At 49.1% G+C, this 26,010-nt stretch overlaps 2 protein-coding genes across 3 annotated transcripts; one reads left to right on the plus strand and one right to left on the minus strand.

Annotated features, from left to right (window-relative positions):
• On the minus strand, positions 1–7,872 carry LOC134034258 (putative cytochrome P450 120). Its single transcript, XM_062478662.1, has 11 exons — positions 7,523–7,872; positions 6,657–6,734; positions 6,359–6,443; positions 6,188–6,223; positions 5,969–6,102; positions 5,560–5,683; positions 5,183–5,327; positions 4,881–4,991; positions 3,352–3,479; positions 1,671–1,758; positions 1–661 (listed from the first exon to the last, which is right to left on the minus strand). Exons 1-11 carry the CDS (start codon positions 7,710–7,712, stop codon positions 524–526), a joined length of 1,257 nt encoding a protein of 418 aa, XP_062334646.1. The 5' UTR covers positions 7,713–7,872; the 3' UTR covers positions 1–523.
• An 860-nt stretch (positions 7,873–8,732) lies between these two features.
• si:dkey-247m21.3 (5-hydroxytryptamine receptor 4) lies at positions 8,733–25,882 on the plus strand. Of its 2 annotated transcripts, XM_062478552.1 has the most exons (7): positions 8,733–8,934; positions 12,915–13,002; positions 13,261–13,407; positions 14,271–14,471; positions 14,612–14,765; positions 16,164–16,732; positions 24,523–25,882. In XM_062478552.1, the coding sequence occupies exons 2-7, from the start codon at positions 12,974–12,976 to the stop codon at positions 24,614–24,616; spliced, it is 1,194 nt and encodes a 397-aa protein (XP_062334536.1). In that variant the 5' UTR covers positions 8,733–8,934; positions 12,915–12,973; the 3' UTR covers positions 24,617–25,882. The 2 variants fall into 2 exon arrangements, with proteins under 2 accessions (XP_062334536.1, XP_062334538.1); XM_062478554.1 differs by lacking the exons at positions 8,733–8,934; positions 12,915–13,002 and having other exon boundaries at positions 13,267–14,129.
• The last annotated feature ends 128 nt before the right edge of the window (positions 25,883–26,010 follow it).

Raw genomic sequence — 26,010 nt, forward strand, 5'->3', positions numbered from 1 at the left:
AAAATTGCAGCCATCTTGGTTATTCCAGCCACATCTCTTACAAACAGCAGGTCAGGTTTTACTGTGAGTGCGTGTGTGCGTGAGAGAGAGAGAAATAGAAAGAGAGATATTGAGAGAGAGTGAGAGTATGAGAGCTGCATGCTAACAGACTGCTACTGGCTACTAAGGGCTAGGTGTTCTACTGTCACTAGGCCGAGCTGTTGCTAAGCAGCAGTAGTTGCTAGGGGATAGGGTGTGTGTGTGTGTGTGTGTGTGCATGTGTGTGAATGAGCACATTCCTTAGCAGCACCTATCATGATCATAATCGTTCTCTTCCTTTTGCTACAAGAGGATTGTGTGATCTGTGATCTTCATTAATGTCTTCACGAACCATCCAATCACAGTCAAAGTGGCAGCTAGTGATTTGAAGGTGTGTCTCTGCTTTGGTCAGCAGGGATGCTGAAGAACACTTGATTGGTCCTTGAGTCTTTCATCTTTGAGTTCACACAGTTCTGATTGGTCCATCCTTCTCAGTGCTGTGCCATCATTGGTCCTGTGGGGGGGTGAAGGTGACAGTGGGGGGGTTGGAGGGGCGGGACACCGGCAGCCATTTATACTGGAGATCCTGAGAGGGGGGGTCCAGGATCCACTCATAGTGCTGCAACAGGTACACACAAGCTGCCTGCAACACACACACACACACACAAATACACACTTCAGTACATGGACTCTCAAAAATGAAATCAACTCGACAAAGTTCGAAGTCTCAGTCCAAATTTTGGCTCCAACTCCAGATTTGGGTCTGTGTTCTGATTGGCTGGAGGATCCAGTGAGGAGTCAGGTGGTAGGGTTACATGAATGGCAGCAGCCTGTCCTCTGGGCGGGGCATGAGGAGAAGAAGAGGGAGGGAGGTAGAGGGAAGGAGAGTATGACTCATCTCTGACCTACATACACTCTTCTGGTGACACCATCCACACCTCTATCCTTCCATCCCTCTTCCCACCTTCCCTCCACCCCGCGTGTTTGTGTGCATGTGTGCATGTGTGTGTGGGGGGGTGTCTGAGTCTGACAGTCAGCAGCAAAATTGAGTCATCCTTCACTATCTGCATTAGCATTGTCAGTCTGCAACATGCTTGTGTGTGTGTGGGGCTGGTGTCTATGTGTGTGTGTCTGAGTGGAGGGGGGGTATCTGTGTTACCTGAACTCCCAGTCAAATGACCTCAGTCCACTCTCCAGATCTCCTTGCCTCTCATCACCCCCACAGGAAACACAGGAAGCACACCTGTCCTGTTCTCACCTGCTACCAGCTGGACTGTGTGTGTGTGTGTATACAGTATGTGCGTATGTCTGTGTGTGGGAGTGGAGTTTGTGGACAGGCAGTCCCAGTCTGAGAATTGCCGCAACGCACAGCTGGTCTGTTCTAGAGCCCGTGGCAAAACTCACCATGGTAACAACCCCCCCCCCTCTCCACCCCCCGGTAGCCAACCTCCAGGGCTCTGCTCCACTTCCTCCCCCAGCACCGCCTGCTGCTCCTGGCTTCACCACCTGACCAGCATGCTGCTCTGCGCACCCTCAGGGCCTGTGAGGACTCCTCTGTTACATCTGGGTCACCCCACAGGAAGTGAGGGAGGGCTGGGAGGAAAGAGGGGTGGGGAGGCAGGGGGAGAGAGATGAGGACTGGGAGGAGTCACCTTGAGGAAGACGTAGTTGAGCTGGGTTCCGATGCAGTTCCTGGGTCCATTGCCTAGGCTACAGAGGAGGTGCTCCTGACCCGAGTTCCTGGAGAATCAGAATCACAGATGCTGTCAGATGTGTGTGTGTGTGTGTGTGTGTGTGACCGGATGTATGAGCACCCCTGTGAGACAGCACCTGGTGACACCAGACCCAGTTGTGTAACAGGCCAGGTTCAGCAATCATCAGCAGGAAACAAAGACAGAATGGATTCATGTCATCCCCATCATACTGGCTTCCTGTGTGTGTGTGTGTGTGTGGCCAGGCCTACTGGAGTCACAGCAGATGGGCTCAGGGAGCAGACAGACAGAACCATGTTGACAAAATCAGGCAGACAGAACGAGGTTGACAGACTGACGGGCAAAATGATTCTCTGCTTCTATGTTTACACTTTACACAGTACTTCAAACTGCAACCCCCCCCCCCCCTCCCACACACCGGGAGGGGAGCAGGGGAGCGTTCTGACTCACTCCTGAATCGTCTCGTCCCTAAGGACTAAACAGGGGACCCGAACCCCCCGCCACCCCCCCTGCCCCCACACACACACCTCTGGAAATGCACCCAATATTAGGACAGACACACACAGAAGCAGTCCCGCAGTCAGGGAATCCCCATTGGTAAGGAGAGCTGACGAGTTACCATGGCAACAGCTACTTGCTGAATTCCCCCCAGGAAGGAGAGAGAGAGAGAGAGAGAAAGAGAGAGAGAGAAAGAGAGAGAGAGGGAGAGAAAGAGAGAGAGAGAAAGAGAGAGAGAGGGGGGGGTTCTTCATTCATAGATCTGTAGTTCCCAGAGCACATGATGAATGGATGAATGAGAGAGAGATAAGAGAGCCAGCAGGAGAGGGGGAGGGGAACATACTGCAAACAGGAAGGAGGGACAGGTATGTGGCTACAGCAACACACTGGTGCAACACTCTGTGTAGAGACAGACAGACAGACAGACAGACAGACAGACTGACAGACAGACAGAGCTCCTCCAACTCCCAAAACATCTCCAGAGCTTTTACAAATAGTCCTTCTTAGTGGATACAAGGTCCATTGATGGAAAATGCATTAATTCTACTGCCTATTCTACTATTTTCATAAAAGGGAGATCTAATCTGCCTGGGGTCTGCAGTAAGGGACAAAGAGGCAAAATGGTGCGTGTGTATATGAGTGTGTGTAAGAGTGTGTGTGAGTGAGTGAGTGTGTGTGTGAGAGTGAGTGTGTGTGTGAGTGAGTGAGTATCCTGTCATGAGGGTTCACCAGTCCTAAACCCTCATTCAGGAGGAGGATGAATGGTCTCTCTTATAGTCCCTACTATCCGCACACACACACACACACACACACACACACACACACACACACACACACACACACACACACACACACACACACACAGAGCAGCAGAGCTGCAGTCACCTGACTCTCACGTTGCTGCTCCCTCTCTATGACTCATCTCAGACCCTATCCTTCATCGCTAAGGATCCTCTGCCATAGCAACCTGCTCCATGAGCTTGTGACCAATGAAGTTGATTCTGACACACACACGCCATACCCCGTACACACACACTATACCCCCACATACACACCATACCCACACACACAAACACACCATATCCACACACACACACACTGTACCCCCACACACACACTGTACCTGCCACTCCACCTCTCAGGCAGGAAGTCATGAGGGTGTGTGAAGACTTCTGGGTCACGATGCACTGCATGGCTGATGTACATGGCTGCGTAACCATGGGGAACCAGGAACCCCCCCAGGCACGTGTCCTAGAGGGGGAGGGGACAGTTTCCACATAAGCATCATGACATTGTCAATTAACTCTACGTCCTGTACACTGAGTGTGTGTGTCAGCTTATGTGAGTGTGCAGTGTGTGTGGATTTTATGAAGATCCTCGTTAGCTAATGCAGATCATCAGCTACTTTTCTTGTATGGAGTTGGATTAGTTTCATAATTCACAAACAAATGTAACGTGATTCACAAATGCATTGTCGTGATTCACAAATAAATGGACTACAACAACCCACCATAATAACGGACATTGTCTCCTTAAAATCATGAGCAATGTCGTCTGGTAGCTGCCCACCAAATGTAAGTGAAATATTGCTTGTTAATCTTATTAAACCAATTATCATACGTGATTGAATATTCTTGAGAATGGCAGGATCCATGTTTAGTCATTTTAAGTGTTTCCTAGGCTAGACACATAGACACGCTAGACACGGGAGAAAATATATTTTAGAAAAATTGCATTTGTGAATCTAAGCGCGTCAGGAAAGTTCCAAAAATCCACACACACAAATGCAGGGATTTGGAACTCGTGTTCGTCAGGTTGCAAATAAATGTAACGGGGCAAAGATGTCTCGTGACATTTATTTGTGAATCACAAAATACATTTGTGAATAGCTTGACATTTAATTGTGAATCACGAAATACATTTGTGAATCACGTTACATTTGTTTGTGAATTATGAAACAAATCCAACTCCATACTCTTGGGCCTCACTCGTCCACACAAAACATAACAACATAACAAACGAAAAGACACCTGCAGACAAAACAACTGCATACAACAAAAATGGTGCAGGATTGTGTGTGTGTGTATACAGTATGTCTCAAGTGTGTGTGCTGTGTGTGCTTTCTAGAACCTGTTCAGGATGCAGAGCAGTGCTCTCGCTACACCTGGCTGCCTCTCTACTGCCAGAACCCTCCCCAGGTCACACCACCGCAGGGTTCCACCCTCCACATCCACCAACGCAACGCTGCTTTTTCCACTACGCTCCCACACAGCTCCTCTCAGCCAACCAGCAGCAGCTGGGCCGCAGGGCCGGCCACTCAATCACACAGTCAATCACAGAATCAATTCCTCCAATTGGCGGTTGCATAAAACAGAGATGAGGTCACACGAATCTCAGATGGAGGTCAGGGTCGAGCAAGCGGGTCAGCCTTACTGAGTGACCAACAACAAAGAAACCTGATTGGCTTAAAGTAGCATCTCAGGACAAACACCAAGGAGGCTCTCTATAAAGAGGTTGCTATGGTGATGATGAGGGCTGGTTGGGCAAGGCTTGGAGATGGGACAGGCTAACATATATAAGACTCCTCTGCCCCCTAGCGTATGAACAGGTACATGACACCCCCGGTTGCTGTGGCGGTGAAGAAGAACTGACCTGATTGGCTATCCTGCGTCCACCAATGAATGGCGGCCACAGTCTCTGGACCTCCAGCAGGATATGGTGGAGATAGACGGGGTCAGACCGGGCCCTGCGACGTGTCTCCTCCTGGGACCCACACACACATACACATTTATATACACGCACACAAACACAGTACGCAAACACTCTCTGTCGCACTTTTCACACACACATACACATATACAAACACAGAAAGACATACACACACATACATACACAGGTGAGGAGGGAGGATACTTTGTGTGCGTGTGTGTGTGTGCGTGTGTGTGTGTGTGTACCATCTGAGGTCCGCTGAGGGCCATGGTGAAGGAGGTGAGCAGGGAGGCCAGGGCTTTGGGGATGAGAGCTGAGATGAAGAGAAGCAGATGCTGAGAGGCACAGCTGGGCTCAGGGAGAGGGAGAGAGCCCAGGGAGCCCACGAACCTGGAGGGAGGGGCAAGGAGGAGGGGGGGCTGGGAAATCCTCTTCGAAACGTTTTCAGGCACTGACCTATCTCTCTCACCTCTGTGTGCAGCCTCTCACACCCCTGGGTGTGCAGCTTGTCCTACCCTTGTGTGTGTGTGTGTGCCATCATCTCACCCCTGTCTGTGTGTGTGTGTGTGTGTGCCATCATCTCACCCCTGTGTGTGTGTGTGTGTGTGTGCAGCCATCTCACCCCTGTGTGTCTGTGTGCAGCTTGTCCCTGATGATGTCCAGCAGCTGGTCTCTGGCCTCCAGGGCTGTGCAGAAGCCTGATGACCACAGAGGAACCTTCACACTGACGGGAGCTGAGATCAGACCTGTGGTGGGGCGAGCGGGTGAGTCTGTGTGTGTGAGAGAGAGTGTGTGTACTGTGTGTGTGTGAGAGAGACAGTATGTGTGTACTGTGTGTGTGTACTGTGTGTGTCTGTGAGAGAGAGACAGTATGTGTGTACTGTGTGTGTGGTTGTATACAATAGTGTGTGTGCAAGAAACTGTGTGTGTGTGTGTGTACCATATGTGTGTGTAAGTCTGTACAGTATGTGTGTGTGTGTGTGTGTGTGTGTGTGTGTGTGTAGCGTAGGTAGTGTATGAGTGGATCCTACCATGCCAGTGCAGGGTGCAGAGGTTTGTGATCTCCTGGAAGAGCTGCTCCTCTGGCTGGACGTTGAGAAACAGACCAAGAACAAGCTCTGTCCCAACACGCTTAAACAGGGGATACACTGACTCAGGCTCCCTGCTACACACACACACACACACACATTAAATACACACACAGGTCAGCATGTCAACCAGCTGAGAGGATACAGTGTCTAGTTCCTCACCTTGTAGAGAGGTCGTTCAAGCATCTCTCACAAACTCTGGACAAGAGAGAACACAGAGACCACAGAGGTCATATTTAGAATGAACCATCTGATCCTGATTCAAGATGTCCCACACACTCTGTTGAACCTGAACTCTTTTTATGGCTGAGGAGCCTGCTGATTGGTGGTCACCTGGTGATGTAATCATTCCAGGACTCGAGACACGCCCCTGTGAACAGACTGGTCAAAGACAGACGCAATAGGCACGCTTCCTCACCTGTGTGCAAAACACACAGAACACACACACACATGCATATACAAACACACACACAAGATTAATGAAACCAGCATAGAGCCTAACACACATCTGGTGACATGTTCAAGTTATGTAGGCCTGAAGTGGCAGGGTGTGTGTGTGTGTGTGTGTGTGGGGGGGGGGGGGGTTGGGGTGCCCTGGTCTGCGGTTCTGAGGGTCTGAGGTTCAGCTAACCATTGGAGGTCACAATGTTGTCTCCATACATGTTGTGCATGACATCAGTGGGGTCCTTCAGGAACACAGAGGACTTTTCTGGAAAACACAAGTAAGCACATAAACACATGTGGCCACACGCTCAGGAACATGAATGCAGCACTATGATGGTGATCCAGTTCTCTAATTTAGAGGGTTTGCTGCTTGTGAAATCAAAGCCAGTTCCTGCAAGAACACCTGTCACTAATCATAACCCCTCTATAGCTCCTCCTCTCTGGTAAATAACATTCTGCACGCCAAGTTAAAAGGGTTGTAGGTCTGCTAGGTGATGGAGAAGAATCTGCAAAGCACCATGTAAAGACAACTGCTATAAACCATGCATTAACATTTATATATAATTAACAAAACGTATAACCACATGTTTTGTAACATGTTTTAGGGGTTGGTAAATGCTCTATAATACCCCCCCCCCCTCCCCTCACACACACACACACACACACACACACACATCACTACTCCTGCGGCTGATTTGGATACATCACGGGGGAATCTCATGACACGGTCGGTGGAGAGACTGTGTCTAATCCTGAGATTATGGGTGTATTACCAGTCATATTAATCACGTCCGTGACATCTGGGTGGGGGTTATAATAGATTCGGGGTTCAATTTGAACCCCGAATCTAAATTAGGCCTAAATAACTGAATAATGAATGAGGCTTTACAAAACGTTTGCAATTCAATGTAATTTCATTACACACACACACACACACACGCACACACACACACACACACACACACACACACACACACACACACACACACACACACACACACACACACACACACACACACACACACACACACACACACACCAACGTGTACCCACCACATAGTAATTCTCGCATCCCCTCCACCGAGCAGACAAATGTTGTGGGTTTGTTCAGAAGTCTTGACTGGAAGATCCGTGTCCCGTACTTCTCAATGCGCTGTTCGCAAAAACTCACCGGGTCTCGGTAAAACTCCATTGATTTATCACCAAGCACAGAGACACCCGCAGTTCCAGGTAATTTCGCCATGATCTGCCGTTTATCACTCGTTAATGGCAGTTTACGGATCTTTCTGTTGCTCAGTTACACGGTTCAAAGTACTGCTTTACTGCAAAGTACAGTGTTGAAACTGTAGCCTACCTGCGGATCAGCATGCCACTCGGTTAAACGGATTAGACGATGCAAACAGAAAGAGATGCAAACAGAAAGAGTGTTAATGCTAACGCGTTAATTCAAGCCTACTTCCTTGTCTAAAAGATCATACTGGCTGCTAGACGCGGGCATTAGGGCACCGATATATCTCATTACTGCTGTGTCATTGCGTTGTCTCGATGGCAACCGTAGCCTACTATGCTTCCTGGACCTGGAAAGTGCAGCCACTGGCCGTCGGCACCGGAGCCCTCTCCTCCTGGGTCCAGCATAGCACCAGGCAGACTGCCAGCAAGGGTGGAATAGGGGGGCTTCAGTTACCACTGCCTGAGTGCTGCTGGAAGAATGTACCCAAATTCCTGTGATCACTGCTTGAGCCATTCAAACAAAAGGACAGTGTTAGTCTGCTTCTGTTTTCCTGTCTCCCCGAGGCCGCTCTTTAATCTATTATTAGAACACACTATTTGAGTCTAAAAATATTACTATTTAATACTGTCCAACATCCGCTCTATGCGGGAAAGTTAACAACCACTTTACCCCCAGCCTGCGGCCCCCCCACCCAGTCCGCCTCAACCCCTGATCTGCTTGAACCTTGACGTTATATGTTTACTTTGAATTAGGCTATCTGATCATCTCTTATTTCTGGAGAATATCCCAGAGACGTAAGAAAACTACTATGATTGTGAGGCCTACGCTAGTTGACTATAGCCTACCTCCAAACCAAAAAGTGCTTGATGTATTACAATGATAACGCCACTTTGAGTACAAGAAAGGCATTGCGCTTCCGCGTTGCGGCAACACGGTGGCGGTGTTGCCCACATGTTCCTGCTCTTTACAGTGGTGCTGGGGGCGGCCAGTTCATCCATCCCTCCAACCGCGCGCCACGGAAACTCCCCACTACAATTTAACACTCGGCCAGGCTGCCTGCAGTTCTTCTGTCACACTCCTTGCCCCGCGCACTATGGCACCGTGGTAACCCCCATGGCACTGAGTGCACCTGACTGGCCTTTAGATATCAGTGACAAGATTCAGACGGAATATGAGAGTCCATAGCAACCCGAGGCGCCGCTCGAACCGGAGCACGGAGGCGGAGAGCTCTCAGGTAAGGAAAGTTTATTATACAGTGTCAGATACCTTCGTGTGACAATAAAATGAGAAATCTCGTTTATAAAAAGTGTCTTGAACTTGTAGTAAACTTTGTTTTTTTACGCTCATGTATGTAGCTGTTATATGAAATATTTTAATAGACGGATGCTGAAGTTTCTGACATCATATGTTTCTGTAAATTCCTTCCTTCTTTGTTAACTTCATCAGTGAGTAAATATTAGTATTATCATGGAAAGTACACACATGTTGGCTCTCTCTTTCTCTTTCTCTCTTACACAAACACAGCAGCAAGCACAACACACTCATTGTGCAAGGGGTTTCATGAGATTATTTCTACTTGATACTTCTATATGTGTGTGCAAAGTGCGAGTGTGTGTGTGAATTATGTGCATGTGTGTGTCTGGAGGGGGGTGTTTATAATCTAAACACAAGCTGCCCTGCTGTCGGCCAGTTCAGAGTGTGTTTAGGATACAGATGATAGGTGGTGACACAACACAAAAGAGACACACACACATAATCTGAGGACGCACTCCCAGACAGACACACTGCTGCTCATTTTGCGGTTTGGGGCAGTTCTTCTGTGTGCTGGGGCAGTGATTCTGTGGACTGGGGCAATTATTTTGTCATCTGGGGCAGTTATTCTGTGTGCTGGGGTGGTTTTTCTGTGGGCTGGGGCAGTTAGTCTGTGGCCTGGGGCAGGTATTCTGACAGCAGGGGCAATTATTCTGTGGGCAGGGGCAGTTATTCTGTGGCCTGGGGAAGATGGAAGTGGAGAAAGATAATAAAGAGCAGACCATTCCCATGATGACTAGCTGGAGCATTTATGACAGTGTTTGTGTGTGTCAGAGTGTGTGTGTGTCAGAGTGTGTTTGTGCGTATGCGAGTGTGTGTGTGTGTGTTCGCACAATTCCTTCCTAATCGAAGGCTGTCTTATTTTCTACCCTTCCTCGCTGTGCCTGCCCACCAGTCCGAGCCTGGCCCAGAGCCTGGCCCAGAGCCTGGCCCAGAGCCTGGCCCAGAGCCTGGCCCAGAGCCTGGTCCAGAGCCTGGCCCAGAGCCTGGCCCAGAGCCTGGCCCAGAGCCTGGCCCAGAGCCTGGTCCAGAGCCTGGCTTCTAACCACAGAGCTGGTCACATCTCCTAATGTGCTCCGAGCCGTGAGGGCCATCCTGGGCCAGTCATGCGTGGAGCTTGGGAAACTCTCCCTGAGCACATGGAATAGTCTGTCGTGACCATGAAGTTAGTGAAAGTTGCTCCCTAGGCCCCCTCCACACACACACACACACACACACACACACACTGAAGGAGAAGCGGGGGGGGGGGGCTTACCTCCGGCCATCTCACTGTTAGTGTTTAATTCATTTCGAGAGCTCCTCCAGTATTTGAGAGCAGTTTTCCAGGTGGTTTTGGCCGTGGGTCGTAGTGGGGTTTAATCAGGTGTCTCCGGCCGGCCGACCAGTTCTATTTCAGCCTGCTTCAGAGTGAAAGCTGCTGGACACCATCTTGACAGGAAGCCCGTGTCCAATTGGTGCTTAAGCAAACTTTACAAGTATGCAATTTCTCCTATTGCTCCCTCCTGGCATTGTCAGTTTGCATTAGAGTCTGATGTCTGTCGGGCCGGGCCTGGACAGCACTCTGGTTCTGGACTTGAACATTTCTCCCAAGACAGAACATTCACAACATTTTAACAATCTCAACTGTAAATTCCCCCAAACTGTCATAACTGACTGTTCTCGTGTGCAAAAGGTCACACTTTGTTAGTGTGTGTGTATACATACACATTTCTTAATAAAGCTTAATCTACGGCTGCTGTTCAGACACAATGTCCTATGTGTTTTTCTGTGTGGTGTGAGTTTTTCGGTGGTGTTGTTTACCTCTGTGTGGCTTGTGTGTGGTTCTGTGAATGCCTGGAACTACAAACCTTCAGATTTGTAGATCAGATGCCCCCTCCTCTCTATGTATTAATTATTCCTGGTCCGCTTTCATGACATCATGACATCTTGACATGGTCTGGTGCTTTTCGGAGTCTTCTGACGATTCAAATGAACTCAATCACAGGTTGTAGCCAGTGGCGAGGGCCACAGCAGTACCCAGCATGCCTTGCTTCCCGAAAGCTAGGCAGAGAAAGGAGCAGCTCTGACACACAGTTTCCAGACAGAAGAAATCCCACCCTCATAATCGTCTGTTCAGCGGTGATCATCTGGTCGGGACTGTGATGCGAAGAGACGTGTCTGTCCTACCCAGAATGCTTGGGCAGAGCCTGTGTTGCAGTCGGGTGCAGGCTTGTTGGAGTGTGAGGATGAGGACCTGCTGGCTGCTCCGAGCTGGACTCTGATGAACAGAGACAGCTGGCAGGGTTTGTCTCTGGTTCTACTCGCTTGCCTCAAATATCAGGAATGAAAACAGCAGCCATGTTGTTCTGAGGGCAGTTACTCCTGTATAGGGTTCACTCCCCACCCGCCCCTATACCCTACCCTACACTCCACCTCTATCTTCCCCTCCTCTCCCCGTCTTCCTCCTTCCATCCCCTCCCTTACTCTGTCCTCTAGTATGGTATTTACTCACCCTAATGAATTGAACTGCAGCTGCTATGACCAAGGTGGGTTCTGGCCTCACTAAGACGAAATATTCCAAACTGTCTTCTCCTCTCCCCTTCTCTCCCCTTCTCTCCCCTTCTCTCCCCTCCTCTCCTCTCCTCTCCTCTCCTCTCCCCTGCCCTCCTCTCTTCTCCTCTCTTCTCCTCTCCTCTCCCCTCTTCTCCTCTCCTCTCCCCTCCTCTCTTCTCCTCTCCTCTCCCCTCCCCTCCCCTCCTCTCTTCTCCTCTCCCCTCCTCTCTTCTCCTCTCCTCTACTCTCCTCTCTTCTCCCCTCCCCTCCCCTCCTCTCTTCTCCTTTCCTCTCCTCTCCTCTCCTCTCCCCTGCCCTCCTCTCTTCTCGTCTCCCCTCCTTTCCTCTCCTTTCCTCGCTACTCTACTCCACTCTCCTCTGTGCTGTCTATCTTGTCAGTGAGTAGGCTCTGTGTGCCTCCTCTACTTGTCAGACAGATGAGAAGTGTAAACTCAGAGCTGTGAAAACATCGACCTCACTGGCCAAACATCAAAGGAAATAGCAACCTGTCTGAAACGTTTCTCTGCTTCTCTCTGCTGTTGAAGTTCAGATTAGGCAAATATTGTCTCATACCACTGGATGTGTGGGCACTATTTGTTCAGAAGTTATTTGTGTGTCCAAGTGTGTCTGTTGAGTTGTACAAGTATGTGTGTTTGTGATTGTGTGTTTTTGGACATGTACATGTGGGTGTATGTGTGTGTTGTGGAGGCTGGGTTCTTGGGAAGGGAGGCAGGATTGTGGGTGATAGTCCAGAGGGTCTGGCCTGAGTTTGTTCTCCCTCTGCTGTGTTCTATTATACACAGAAGCACCTAACCTGTCAGGTCAGCCCTGTCACACAGCCTTCTGTCAGAAAGAATGTGTTCTGACACCGTTTTAATGTTCCATGCATATTACATGAGATTGATGTCACATGAGAGAGGCCTGTAAGAAGAAGAAGAGTGACTGAGTGAGATTCATCCTATATTTCTTCTCTCCTTTCCTTTCATCCACTCTACTCTCCTTCTTATCGTCCATCTGCTTTAAAGAAGCTGTGTCTCAGGAAAGAATGTTGGGCATTCTGTAGAGGAGACAGTCAGGTGACTGTTTGGCATAGATGTGTGTGTTGAAACAACAGCTTTATAACACCCCACATATCGTCGCAGATAAATCCGGCTTGATGTGATTATCTACCTACCAGTCTCACCCTCGTCTAACTCCCTGTCTACCCAGCCGTCTCACACTTGTCTAACACCTGTCTACCTACCGGTCTAAGACCTGTAAACCTATCAGTCTAACACCTGTCAACCTACCTGTATCCCACCACATTTAGAGGAATGTAAACTACCTGTCTGGTTGGTTTCTGACTGCAGGCATGTGTGTGTGTGTTTGCAGGGCCACAGTGAGGGCTGAGGAGGCCTCTGCCCTGTTGACCTCCATGCAGGTGAACAGTGATGGACACAACATCTCACCCAGCGCTACAGTAAGATCACCATCACCACGGAGATTCAAACTGTGTCAATGCTGTATACATGTTATCAATAAATCAATCAATGCTTATAATCATACAGCATACAGTTGTGGATATAGAAACCAAACACTGACAGTGCAGTTATGGAAATTCTGAATTTCATTAGTGCATATATAGACATACAGTATATAAGTTACACATTGCTAGTGCAGTAAACATATAAAGGATTTCTGACTTTAGACAGAGTCATATCTGCTCTCATTCCTGCAGTTCAGTAGATGATGTTCCAGCTCCGGAACACACAGTGGTCACCATGGAGACGGCTATCCTTACAGTCTTCCTCACCGTCATCATTATCATGACTGTCTTGGGAAACCTGCTAGTGATGGTGGCACTCTGCAAGGACAGGCACCTGCGGTATGCAACCTCACATCCTGTTAGCACGCATTGAGTTCCTGTTTACTTCCTGACTGACTGGAAACTGAGCAACAGATAAGATAGGAACTGAGTTATCATAACAGATTATATGAAATGTGATTAGATTGACATCCACTGTCACATGAACATGTCTGTAGAAATGTAGCACCATAGATTTGTCCAATGTGTCTGTCGATTTGTGCATGCCAGGTGGCCTGTCTGTTGGTGAGTTTGCCTGTCGGTCTGCCAGGTTGGTGGTCACTAGGGTGTGCATTGCTACCGGGACCTCAACATCTAGGCCTTCTGTCACACTTCATCTGTGATAAAACATGAAAGCTCGTTCCAGATAAAATAACTTGACTGATTTCAGTTGAAGTGGGGCAGGAGTGATTGACAGCTGGATAAATGGGTCACTTCCTGTCAGGTGGATGGTGTGGTGATAGAGGAAGGCCAAGGCCATGCTACTTGTACTAAGGTCCCACCATGGCGGCAGTACTTCCATCTACATCTGTGGTTCTCAATCCTGGTCCTCGTGCCCCACCTGTCCTGCATGTTCTAGACGTTTCCCTGCTCCCACACACCTGATTCAAATGAATGGGTCGTTATCAGGCTTCTGCTGAGCCTGTTAATGACCCATTCATGTGAACATGTAAAACGTGCAGGGCAGGGGGGCACGAGGACCAGGATGGAGTGAGGATTGCCACTGTTCTACATGCTTATATGTAAGGGTTGATTTCTGCTGCTGCTTTGAGCTTGTGGGGCTGGGATGCTGAGAGACTAACCAAGTTTACATTTAGAGTGCAACATTCCAGTAAGGTCCTTCCAGGGTGAAACCATTCACCCCTGACCCATGACGTCTACAGGAAGAAGAAAACCAACTACTTTATAGTGTCTCTGGCATTTGCCGACCTGCTGGTGGCTCTGCTGGTGATGCCTTTGGCGGCAGTGGAGTTGACCACGGGGGTGTGGATCTACGGGGAGATCTTCTGTCTGGTCAGGACGTCTCTGGACGTACTGCTCACCACGGCGTCCATCCTGCACCTTTGCTGCATCGCCCTGGACCGGTACGGGTGGATAATAGTGAATAGAATAAGAGAAAACAGAATCGAATGTCTATCTCTCTCTCTGTCTGTCAACATGTCTGTCTATCTACCTACGTATTATATATTGATCTGGCTGGCTATTTATCTATATCTATTTCTAGGTACTATGCCATTTGCTGCCAGCCGCTGGTGTACCGCCACAAGATGACTCCTGTCAGGGTGGCGCTGATGCTGGGAGGCTGCTGGTTCATCCCCATCTTCATCTCCTTTCTACCCATAATGCAAAGCTGGAACACTATTGGCATTGAGGAGATTGTGAGTCTCTCTAACCCTTAAATAAAATGAAGTAAACTTGTATTCAATATTATGGAGTTAATCTCAGATTAACATATTTTGACGAAGTTTGAGGAGACATTTTAACGTGAGTGAAGCTGTGTTCTGCAAGAGAGGGTTTTAGATCAAGTCAGCCTGGTCATGAGACTGTCAGAGCAGGGTTAGTCAGATATTGGACTAACGGCTGTGACATTTATTGAAGTTCAATGTTCAAGTAAGCAATAAAAACAGTCTGTCCCACCTGGTTCTTGGAGAGACGTGTTTGTAGAAAGGTAGCTCTCCAGGAACCAGGTTGCCAGGTTTGCATAAGGAAATCTCTCCAGGAACATGGTTGATAGGTTTACAGATGAGTAGCTCTCCAGGAACATCGTTGCTAGGTTTACAGATGGGTAGCTCTCCAGGAACATGGTTGCCAGGTTTGAAAATGGGTAGCTCTCCACAAACAGGGTTGCCAAGTTTGGAACCCTGGTCTGTCGACCCCACCATTCTGAAGGCCTCAGTCCTTCCTGAGCACAGGGCCAGATGCAACATGGAACCACTCCAAGTTCTGGAGAGTGTGCTGTTTCGTCAGTGCTCAAACATTCTGACAGGAATGTCAGCTGGCCAACCCCGGATAAAAAACAGAAATCTCGATTGCGTATCTTTTTGAATAACACTGCTCTTGAAGGAGGCAATGTGCAGGGGTTCTGCGCGCTGGTCTCCCCGAGAGAGATGTGCTGTTGTGAAGGGAGGACACGGAGGAGGTCGGCGAGGCTGGCCTGGAGCAGAGCCCACCCTCCTGAGCTCACAAATACCTCTGATTCTCCAGGGCAAGATAGCTTGCTTACACACCATACCACACCATACACACCACACCAATACGCACACACATATACGCATAATCTCACATACACAGCTCTAGTTCACTTCCTCCAGTGTTGCCTGAACTGATGAATGTTGACAATGGCTCCATGATAGGAGTACAAGCCAGCCCCAATCTTCCCATCCCACCCTCCAGCAGCACACATCCACCCCCACCCCCAACCCCAGGTCCCAGGCTCCAGCCTTGCATCGCACCCTGAACCCTCCACACCCACACCAACATTCCCAACATCAGTTTCCAAGCCTTTAACCCCCCCCCCCCCCCCTCCAACCTCAGTCCTCCAGCCCTCCACCCCAAACCCAGCCCCAAGCAGTCTGCCCCTGCAGCTGTTATGTACTACAACTTGCAGCTGTTGTTTCCATTAGGTGTAGTTGTTGTGGCAGGGTTTGGTGCCTGCCACGCCAAGTGGGTTTGAATCCTCCTATTCCTGGATCCCATCCCAACAGCCTCTCTGTGTGAACGCGTGTGTGGACGTGTACATGTGTAACCCGTACGTCTCCACGCCCGTCCCTCCCCAGATCCAGGAGCGACATCACGCTGCGGGCAGCAACAGCACCAGCTGTGTGTTCATGGTGAACCGTCCGTATGCGCTGGTCTGCTCCGCGGTGGCCTTCTACGTGCCTCTCGGCCTCATGGTCCTGGCCTACCAGCGCATCTACGTCACCGCCATGGGCCACGCCCGCCAGATAGGCACCCTCCAGCGTGCCGGCTCCGCCCCCAAGCACCACCCCAGCCCCGCGGGCGCCGGCGACCAACCGTCGTCGAGCCGTATGCGCGTGGAGACCAAAGCGGCCAAGACACTGGCTGTTATTATGGGATGTTTCTGCCTGTGCTGGGCGCCGTTCTTCGTCACCAACGTGGTGGACCCGTTTGTCCAGTACAGTGTGCCGTGGCAGGTGTGGACGGCCTGGCTGTGGTTGGGCTACATCAACTCCGGGCTCAACCCCTTCCTGTACGCCTTCCTGAACCGCGCCTTCAGACGTGCCTTCCTGCTCATCCTGTGCTGCGGGGACGACCGCTACGCCCGCCAGGGCAGCTACAGGCCCACCCGGCCCTGCCACCACTCCGTCAACGGCACCTCTCTCAGGTAAGACTCGACCTCCACCCGGGAGTGAGCTCAGACCTGGCCCTAACTCCACCCAGGGCTGAGCTCAGACCTGGCCCTAACTCCACCCAGGGCTGAGCTCAGACCTGGCCCTAACTCCACCCAGGGCTGAGCTCAGACCTGGCCCTAACTCCACCCAGGGTTGAGCTCAGACCTGGCCCTAACTCTATCCAGGGCTGAACTCGATACATTTCCAGAAGTGTCGGATGTACATTTTGATTAGCTTACTTTGCAGACAGCCATTACTCGGAAGGGATCAACACATGGGTTCCATTGAGCTCTTCCTGTCTAAATCCAGCCCACCTCCAGAATCCCTGGTGTGTCTTAATGAGGCCTTATTCTGCACAGAGGAAGAGGCTGTCCCTGTCTGGGTGTTAGGAAAACCAGGAAACCAGGTTATTGTCGCTCGTCCATAGAGAACCTCAGCATGACCATGTCCCTTAAGAGAACCTGATCCAGTTAAACATCGGATCCTGATCCAGTTTTAGCAGAGAACCCTGGTCCAGTGCACCCCTAACATCCCCCCACCCACCCCACGCCACCGAGCATGTGTGTGCCGCCCCAGGGATTTGGTCCTTATTGCAATGGTCCTGATCCAAGTCTGAAGCCCAGATATACTGTACAGGACGTGTGCATGTCAGCCCTCCACCTGCACTGCATGAGCCTGCGAAGTGGGGGGGGGGGGGGGGGGGGGTCAGGGGGGTCAGCCCCGGTGCTGTCAGGAGGATGGTGTGGAGGGAGGGGTGGGTAAGTTATTGCACGGTGGGGGGAGGAGGGGGGGGTGTAGTGAAGGGTAGGGATGGTGGGGTGGAGGAGGAGGGGTCTGGAGAGCCGGCCATGGTGCTGCCAGGGAGGTCATCATGATGGACGCGAGTCCTTAGGAAGGTTTACACTGTACAACACTATACTTTCCATCCCCTGTTTGGCTGTGAGGCTGCTGAGTGCAGCTGCAGACACAGACGCCTCTGCGTGCGTGTGTGCTTGTGTGTATTCGCATGTGCTCATGCATCTGTGTGTGTGCATGTGTATGCAAATGAATTGTGTACGTTTTACTGCGTATGTGTGTGTACATTGGTAGAATGTGGAGCATCTATCAGTGTTGATTCATGAACACCTCTTTGTTTGTTTCTGTCTGTCTGGTTCCTGTAAGAGATGGATGCAGGGGCCTGCTCGTGTCAGAGATGTTTATCTGTCTGGAGAGCTGGAGAAGAGTGGAGCTGCACAGGGTTACGGACACACTTCCTTATAGTGCTTTGATTTCTAAACAAGGTTCTAGTCTCAAGATGAGGTTCTCAATTCTAAAAATGCCATAGATGAGGACATAGATGTTGTTCTGGCAGGATTTGAGTTACGGCTCTAGCTTCCAAGTTCTAGAATCAAGGATTATAGTCAAGGCCTAGTTCCCAGTTTGTAATGTCCAGGGTTCTAGTGTCCAGGGTTCTCGTGTCCTGGGTTCTAGTGTCTCTTGGGTTCTACCAGTGTGTTCTAGTCCACAGTTTTCCCCTGGGTGTGACTGCTGGCTGACTCTCTTTGTTTCATGTTGTTTGGGGTTTTTCACATTTAAGGATTATGACTTTGTTCCATACATGTTTTGAGTCTTCAGCCTGGCCATGTGGCTCTCTTTAACGCTGCTCACTGGAAAAGAACCTTTCTTGTAGGGCTGTATGTCTGTGTTCTTCAGAGTGGTTAGACGGTCGAGCGTGTGATGCAGGAAGCTGAAAAACAAACAGTATTATTAGCGGCCGTAACGTCTGTCGTTAAACCTCGTCTGAGACATAGAGCAGATCTTCACAATCACATTATTGTCACTAAAATAGTAGCTGCTCAAAATCACACCGGAATCTCTGTGGAGTGTTCTTACTTATGACAGTCGCAGCACACACACACACACAGGCTTGTTTTACTATCCTAGTGAGGACTGACAATTCACTTCCATTCAAAATCATGCAATCCCTAACCTCTAACCATAACCATAACCCTTTTGTAATTCTAACCCGAACACAAATTCAAATCTAAACCTTAAATCCCACTTGAAGCACTTGAAGTTGTGGGGTCCAAAACCCCCATTTTTCATAGATGACTATCGTTGTGGGGACTTCTGGATCCCGCAAGGGTAGTTAAACAAGACCAGACACACACACCACACACACACCAGGCTGAGGCGGATGCTGAGGCTGGTGGCTACACAGTAGCTTCGAGGCTAATCTTTGTCTTCTGGTTGAATAATAATAATGACCAGATTGTGGAGAATTAGCTCTGCACGCTAACATCCCTGGCTCGGAGCTGATCTCATCCCATCTAGAGGCACGCAAGCATCGCCTCTGAGCTCAGTCCTTATGCAGAGACACAGTTGTAACTATTTATAAACATTTTCGAATGGGCTCTTCATCGCTCTACGGCTGTCTGCTGTTGATTCAGTAGGTCCATGGTGTCCAGGGCTTGACTAGGCTGTCTTATTGCTTGGTTCCAGGATGTAAAGCTGTATCCAGAAGCTCTTGTGAGGGATGTTAGTATGAATTAAGGACCTCACAACCACCTCTAATCCCATTGTCTGTGCTGAGTCATTGTGTGCTAGAGGAAAACATTTCTCTCTGCCTTTGCTTAGCCTTTATTTTGCTCTCAAAGCAGCTTTCAGTGTGGGAACAAAAGTGTGGATTGAAAGTTTGGGGAAACGTGTTAGAGTGGGCGTCTCATTTATTTCGGCAACATTGTGAATTCTGTTGTTGCTTATGTCGTTGTTGTTACTTTGTTTGGGGAACAATGCAGTCCAGACGGTCAGTTGAGGGTCCAGTGGGTCCACAGGGCAGGGGTTCAAGCCGTGCTGAGCCGCTGGCACAGAGACCCATCATCCTCACCATCATGTGCTACTGAGGGAGCTTTAACGCTCTGCTCTCACCCTTCAGCCCTGTGTGTGTGTGTGTGTGTGTGTGTATGGGCAAGTGCTTGCGTGTGCCCTTTGTAAGCGCTGCGTGTGTGTGGGGGTGCATGGGTGTGTGGGTGCACGCATGTGTGTGTGTGTGTTTAAGGTGGAGGATAGGGAGGCCGTCAGTAGAGAAGGTCTGAGAGGAGTGACTCCTGCAGAGTTGGGTCTGTCTGTGTGTGTGTGTCTGTCTGTCTATATGCCTGTCTGTCTACCTGTCAGAAATATTAATCTATCAAGCATGGCACAGTCAGTCGGTGAACAAGTTTAAGAAAGCTTTATTGCTTGCGGCCGACCCACAAGGAGACAAAAACATCACACGCCATTGTGCTACAAAGTTTGTCCGCTAGCATGTTGTGCTAGCAAGCTATTTAAACAGACCCGCTCTTTACATTGATTGGCTAAAACAAATGCATGCAAATGTCCCATGGATCTTCTTTCATTGGCTCCCTTGCATAGACCTGGCGCGCGTGTGTGCGTGCGTGTTTGAGTGTGTGCGTGTGTGCACTCTCTGACCCCTGTAAGCTTGACCAACTCTTTTATGGCCTCTCCAGTAAGATAGTGGTCAAACCCAGGTCCCCTTGTTTACGTAAGCCTAGTGTTACCTAGAGTTCAGATTTGGGGGTAGGCCTCTCTTTGCACACAAGGAATACTGAACACAGAATCATTCTTATGGATAACAGTTACATCTTTAACTTTTCTAACACTACCAGACAGCCTGCCTTCCTGTCTGTCTGTCTGTCTGTCTGCCTCTTTGTCTCCCGGTCTGTCTGTTTGTCTGTCTGCACTCCTTGTCTGCCTGTCTCTCTGCCTTATGTTGCAGTACAGAAAGCATGCATGCGTGTGTTTGAGTGTGTGTATGTGTACGTGAGTACATGTGTATGTGTACGTGAGTGTGTGTGTTTGAGTGTGTGTGTGTATGTGTACGTGAGTACATGTGTGTGTGTGTATGTGTACGTGAGTGTGTGTGTTTGAGTGTGTGTGTATGTGTACGTGAGTGTGTGTGTGTGCCTCAGCCAGCAGCACTAATCCGATTACAGTGAATGTCTCCCCAATAACGGCTGCTTTTAAATGTCACCAGAAACCCTGCTTCACCTTCCTCTCCTGCTGTGGTTGTTTGTCTGCTGTTTATTTACATAGTTGTTTACAACAACAAACCAACAAGCCCACAAGGGGGCTCTCTGACATAGGGCAGTCTATAACAGGACTCTTTGTAACAGGAGCGTATCAGACAGCACAGTCTGTCTCAGGACAGTCAGTGACAAGACAATGTGTGACTGTTCCAGAGTGCTACAGCTATCTCTCTCTTCAGCCATCCGTAGCAAAACCGTCCCCACAGCAGAACATCGTCCTAGGGCCCACCCCGGGTCCGAACCCTCAACCAGAACCAGAACACTGGTCTGGCCCCTCATATCTGCTCCCAGATCTTGGAAACAATCAGAACTCAGGAATGGCTGGCTTTTATGAACTGCGGTTCAGTTCTTTTATCAAAACAAAAGTTTGAGAAGAAAAGAAGGTGGCGTGTCGGCCAGACTGAGTCTGGTAGTCCACAGTATATTTATACGCAGTATATTCACAATAGTGAGTATATGAAAACACTGTGTACGGTATATGAATTCAGAGGGTATTTATAGCCGCACTAACACAGTAAGTGCATATTATGTCAGTCCGAGCACAGGGGAGTTAGGATAACTGACAATGGCACTGGTGTTGACACCAGATCTTCTACTGCACACACACACACACACACTGCTTCGTAATGTGTGGTGCTTGTGTCCATAGTGTTGTAGCTGTAGACTCTGCTGTGTTTCCATGCCCTGGGCCTCCTTTCTGACAAACCTGGCCGATTCAAACAGACAGTATTTAATAAGGTTGTTTTATCTGTGTATCATAACAGCCCTTTGTTTAAGTCATATTTATGTTCGGCCCCCGGCGGGATTTCAACCCCAAACCTCTGCGTCGCAGGCTGCCAGTCGTCATCCCGCTGAGACATATGAGGGTCTGAAGACCTCGACTGGGGGGGTTTGATCAACATCTCAGAGTGGCTGTGCTCTGGCTCTTGTCTACTCCTTCTGTCTAGCTCTCTTCTGTCTGCACTGTCTGTCTACCCTCCCTGGATCTAGTCCTCTCTCCCTCCGCTCTTCCCTGTTGCTGTCCTTCCTTCTCTTGCTCCCTCTCTCCCTGATAACCCCTCGTTCTCTCTCTGCTCTCTCTCTCTCTCTCTGTTTGTCTATATCTCCATGTATGTCTCTCTCTGTATTTGTGTATTTTGGTGTCTGTGTATCTATTTCTGTGCGGCTCTTTCTACCTCTAGTCAAGCTGGTCTTTGAGAGAGCTGCAGATATGAGATGCATTTGTTCCCAGGGGCGAAATAAACCTCTCGCATTCTGCCGGACTTGGCAGGCGGAAGACTGCCTCAGAACAGTCTCCTGCTCTATTTGATGTCAAACAAGAATTGTATCAACCAGGTCAAAATGTGTTGACATGCTAATGTCCTGAGGACGTGTTGTGATTGGTTCTGGTTTGGCTCCTCTTTGGCTGGCTGTCCAGGCCTGACCAATCTCTGGCAGAGAACATCAGGGCTTGACCATGTTTGGAAGTGTCCCAGGAAATCAAGAAGTAAACCAAACATCCAATTAGCTCATTAAATATCCATAGGACTAGCCATCACTGTAGTGTGTTGTTACAGACGTGCAGGATGTGTGTTTCTCAGGCTTTAGAAGTAAGGTCTGTGTATATGCACGTGTGTGTGTGTGTGTGAGTGTCAGGCCTGGGTGATCATCTGTCTGGTCACCAGCCGAGCAGGAGGTCTCACAGAGGACAATGAAGAGATCACATCTCACTTGCATTCAAAGGTCAAAGGCATCCACCACATATACCGTAACATATACAGACAGTCTACCACACAGCACATGCACTACATACACTTCCTAAAACCAAAACATCAACTTAATGCTTAGATCTATTCTCAAGATATTTCAGTCTGTTGTCGGGTTCGTTGGGATAAATGTCCCCCACTAATCCTTCCTGTGGGAACATCTCTGGTTTATCTCTCCTATCTGCTGCTCTGTGTGCTCCGGGTTCCCCTGAGGAACAGCTAAGGCCAGCTTCTGCTGTGTTCCACGGCAACTATTACCCTGAAATGAAAAACACACAAACATCTTCGCAGGGTCATGGCCCAAGCCTTGTCTGATGCTGCTGCTTCACTTGTTTCATGTCGTATTAAGTGACAGTGATCTGGAGACACGAAGAAGACTTACACACACACACATGCACGGTCACTGAATGAGCGCACACACACACAGCCAGAGGTGGAAGGTTTGTTAGAACAGTGTTTCCCAACCTTTTTTCAGTCATGGCACCCTTAGAAAAGTTTCTAAATGCTGTAGCCAACCCCCCCTGCTCAAGATACTCTGTTGTCACACAATATATTTCTTCTCCCGTTGTTTTGTCAGGCATTGATTTACAAAATAAAAAGGTTTCTCTAATGCTGTCGCCATCTACGAATCGAACATTTGCCAGGAGCTGAGTGTGCCCACTAATGTCAGTCGACTCATCCAGCTGCAAGGAAAAATCCTTGAAGGACTTTTACACGGAACCCTGCTCTCGTCAGACAGCAGCTTTCAGCAGTTTCCCAACCGCGGCACCCCGGTTGGGAAACACTGTAGTAGAATATAACAGATGGTGAACTCAGTCTGTCTCTTGTGAATTAGTGATGATGAGAATGATGATGATGGCAGTTATGGGAGCCAGGGTAGTCACTCTGTTGTTTCTTCTGTCTCTCTCTCTCTCTCTCTATATATATATATATATATATATATCTCCCTTTCTTTCTCCTTTCGCTCTTTGTGTCTCTATCTTTTTCTCTCTCTTCTGAAAGAGGAAGCAATGTTGGGGAGCATTCTACAGGGGTCAGGGGTGACCATGGGAACCTAAAACCTTCCAATAATCTCTCTGTGGGAGTATCCATGGTGACTTGTCCCTGCTGTGACTGCCTGAACCCAGAGCAGGCAGTGCTGCCCATGGCCCGGAGGTGACAGGAAGTAGACAAAGGGACAGGAAGACTAAGGAGACATAGCGCCACATGTTATGAAACTAAACATCTACTATCTGATACAGGATCTGCCCCAAGGGTTTATCTGAAACCACTGGTTTAGGATGAAGGTTAGTTGTATTTGAGCATGCAAATGTATGTGTGTATATGTGCTTCTACGTGCATGTGTGGGTGTGTGTGTTGGACCCACAACAACCGGAGTCCAAAGTCTTTCTTATCCTTTTTCATCTCAGGAGCCTAACTGTACCTGGACCCTACTAAGCCAACCAACAGACACACACACACACACACACACGCACACTCACACTCGGGATTTAAAACAAACAACTCTCACATGATTTATAATCGAAAACAAAACAGTCATTTATAACCAGAGCTGCTCCAGGGCTATCTGAGGACTTCCACCAGAGAGCCAATCCTGTGTCTGAAGGATGTGATGTCACTGGAAGTGTCATTATATTACCTTTGTCTGTTCTGGTTTGCTGATAAGCAGATGAAGTGATATTCCAGTGTTAGGCTGTATAGGAGTCTGGCTCCTCATCACTCAGCAGGAGTGGAATACTTCCAGCAACAGCTCCAACCAATAATCGTCTTTAAGCTACTGTCAGCCTCAGTAAAGTAGCTGATCTCATCCTAACCTTGGTTAGACCTGTATGTATATTTTGCCTTTATAAGGGAGTTAAGGGGTGGACATTTAACAGCTGTGATCAGAACACAACACAACCTAACTGTGGACATTCCTCTCTCTCTCCATCTTTCTCTATTTATCTTTCTATCTTTTTCTCTCCCTCTCTCCAGACTGTCATTCCTGCCAAACCGCAGCTACAGTGATAATGGCAGCAGGATCCTGGCCAATGAACTTGAGTCCCTGGATTCCCAGGGAGTTCCATGATGTCATCACCTTCTTTGTCAGTATGTGCAATGACGACGTTGCCGCCTCTCTCTGCATTCCTCCAGGCCATCACCCCGCGCACCCAGACTCCGAGGAGCAGGACCTGTGTGGGGCGCGAGTGTGTATGTGCGGATGTGTGTGTTTGGCGGGGGATGTCTTGACTTAGGGCTGTTAGGCCCAGGGACCTGCAGAGGATCCCCTCACACTGGGTTCCCATGGTGATGATGAGACTGAGGGGCTTTTTCTAAGGACCACTGGACCAGAGTTTGGTTCCATGGAGCTATGATGGAGGACTAACCCACTGGACATTCCAAAGCAGAAACACACTGGAGTTGGAGAGAATGTCCAGGAGCCTGGAAATGAACTGACCACTGGGATTACTGGGCCAGACATTCAACTGGCTGGTTTAGATATCTAACTGGCTGGCTGGTCTAGATATCTAGCTGTGTGGCTGGTCTAGATATCTGGTTGTGTGGTTGGTCTAGATATCTAGCTGGCAGGCATCTCGCTGGCTGGCTGGTATTGATATCTCACTGGCTGGCTGGTATAGATATCTCACTGGCTGGCTGGTATAGATATCTCACTGGCTGGCTGGCTGGTATAGATATCTCACTGGCTGGCTGGTTAGATATCTCACTGGCTGGCTGGTATAGATATCTCACTGGCTGGCTGGTTGGTATAGATATCTCAATGGCTGGCTGGCTGGTATAGATATCTCACTGGCTGGCTGTCTGGTTAGATATCTCATGGGCTGGCTGTATAGATATCTCATTGGCTGGCTGGTATAGATATCTCACTGGCTGGCTGGCTGGTATAGATATCTCACTGGCTGGCTGGCTGGTATAGATATCTCACTGGCTGGCTGTCTGGTTAGATATCTCATGGGCTGTCTGGTTAGATATCTCATGGGCTGGCTGGTATAGATATCTGGCTGGCTGGCTAGCTGAGGTCTCCATTTGGTTGGAGCTTTGTCTCTACTGCGCCCTCTGCTGGTGACCTGATAGTGTACATCACACATCCTCCCAATTGTCCATCCGGCCATCTGACTAGGTAGATGTCTCAGGCTACTGGTGGGATCCCCCAGGCAACACATATATTCCAACGTTATAATTTATTTCATCATTTCGCTCATGTCCAGCTTCAAAGAGGAGGAGCAGAATTGTCTCGTTACTATGTGACATTTTATAGACAGTCGTTTCTGCATGGTGTTACATTTACTATTTGTCACGATAATAAATGTGTAACTTTTACAAACGTTGAACCTTCAAATATATCCTCCGTGTCTCTGTGTGCTTCTGATGTGCCAGGCCTCCTCCCACACCTGGCCTGTTGCGTAACCTCCTTCCCCGTCAGCTGTTGGGGTGTGCAATGCGACCCCCTCAGTGCCGACGCAC

This window comes from Osmerus eperlanus, chromosome 14 (assembly GCF_963692335.1).
Source record: "Osmerus eperlanus chromosome 14, fOsmEpe2.1, whole genome shotgun sequence".
In the NCBI taxonomy this organism is placed as follows: Eukaryota; Metazoa; Chordata; class Actinopteri; order Osmeriformes; family Osmeridae; genus Osmerus; species Osmerus eperlanus.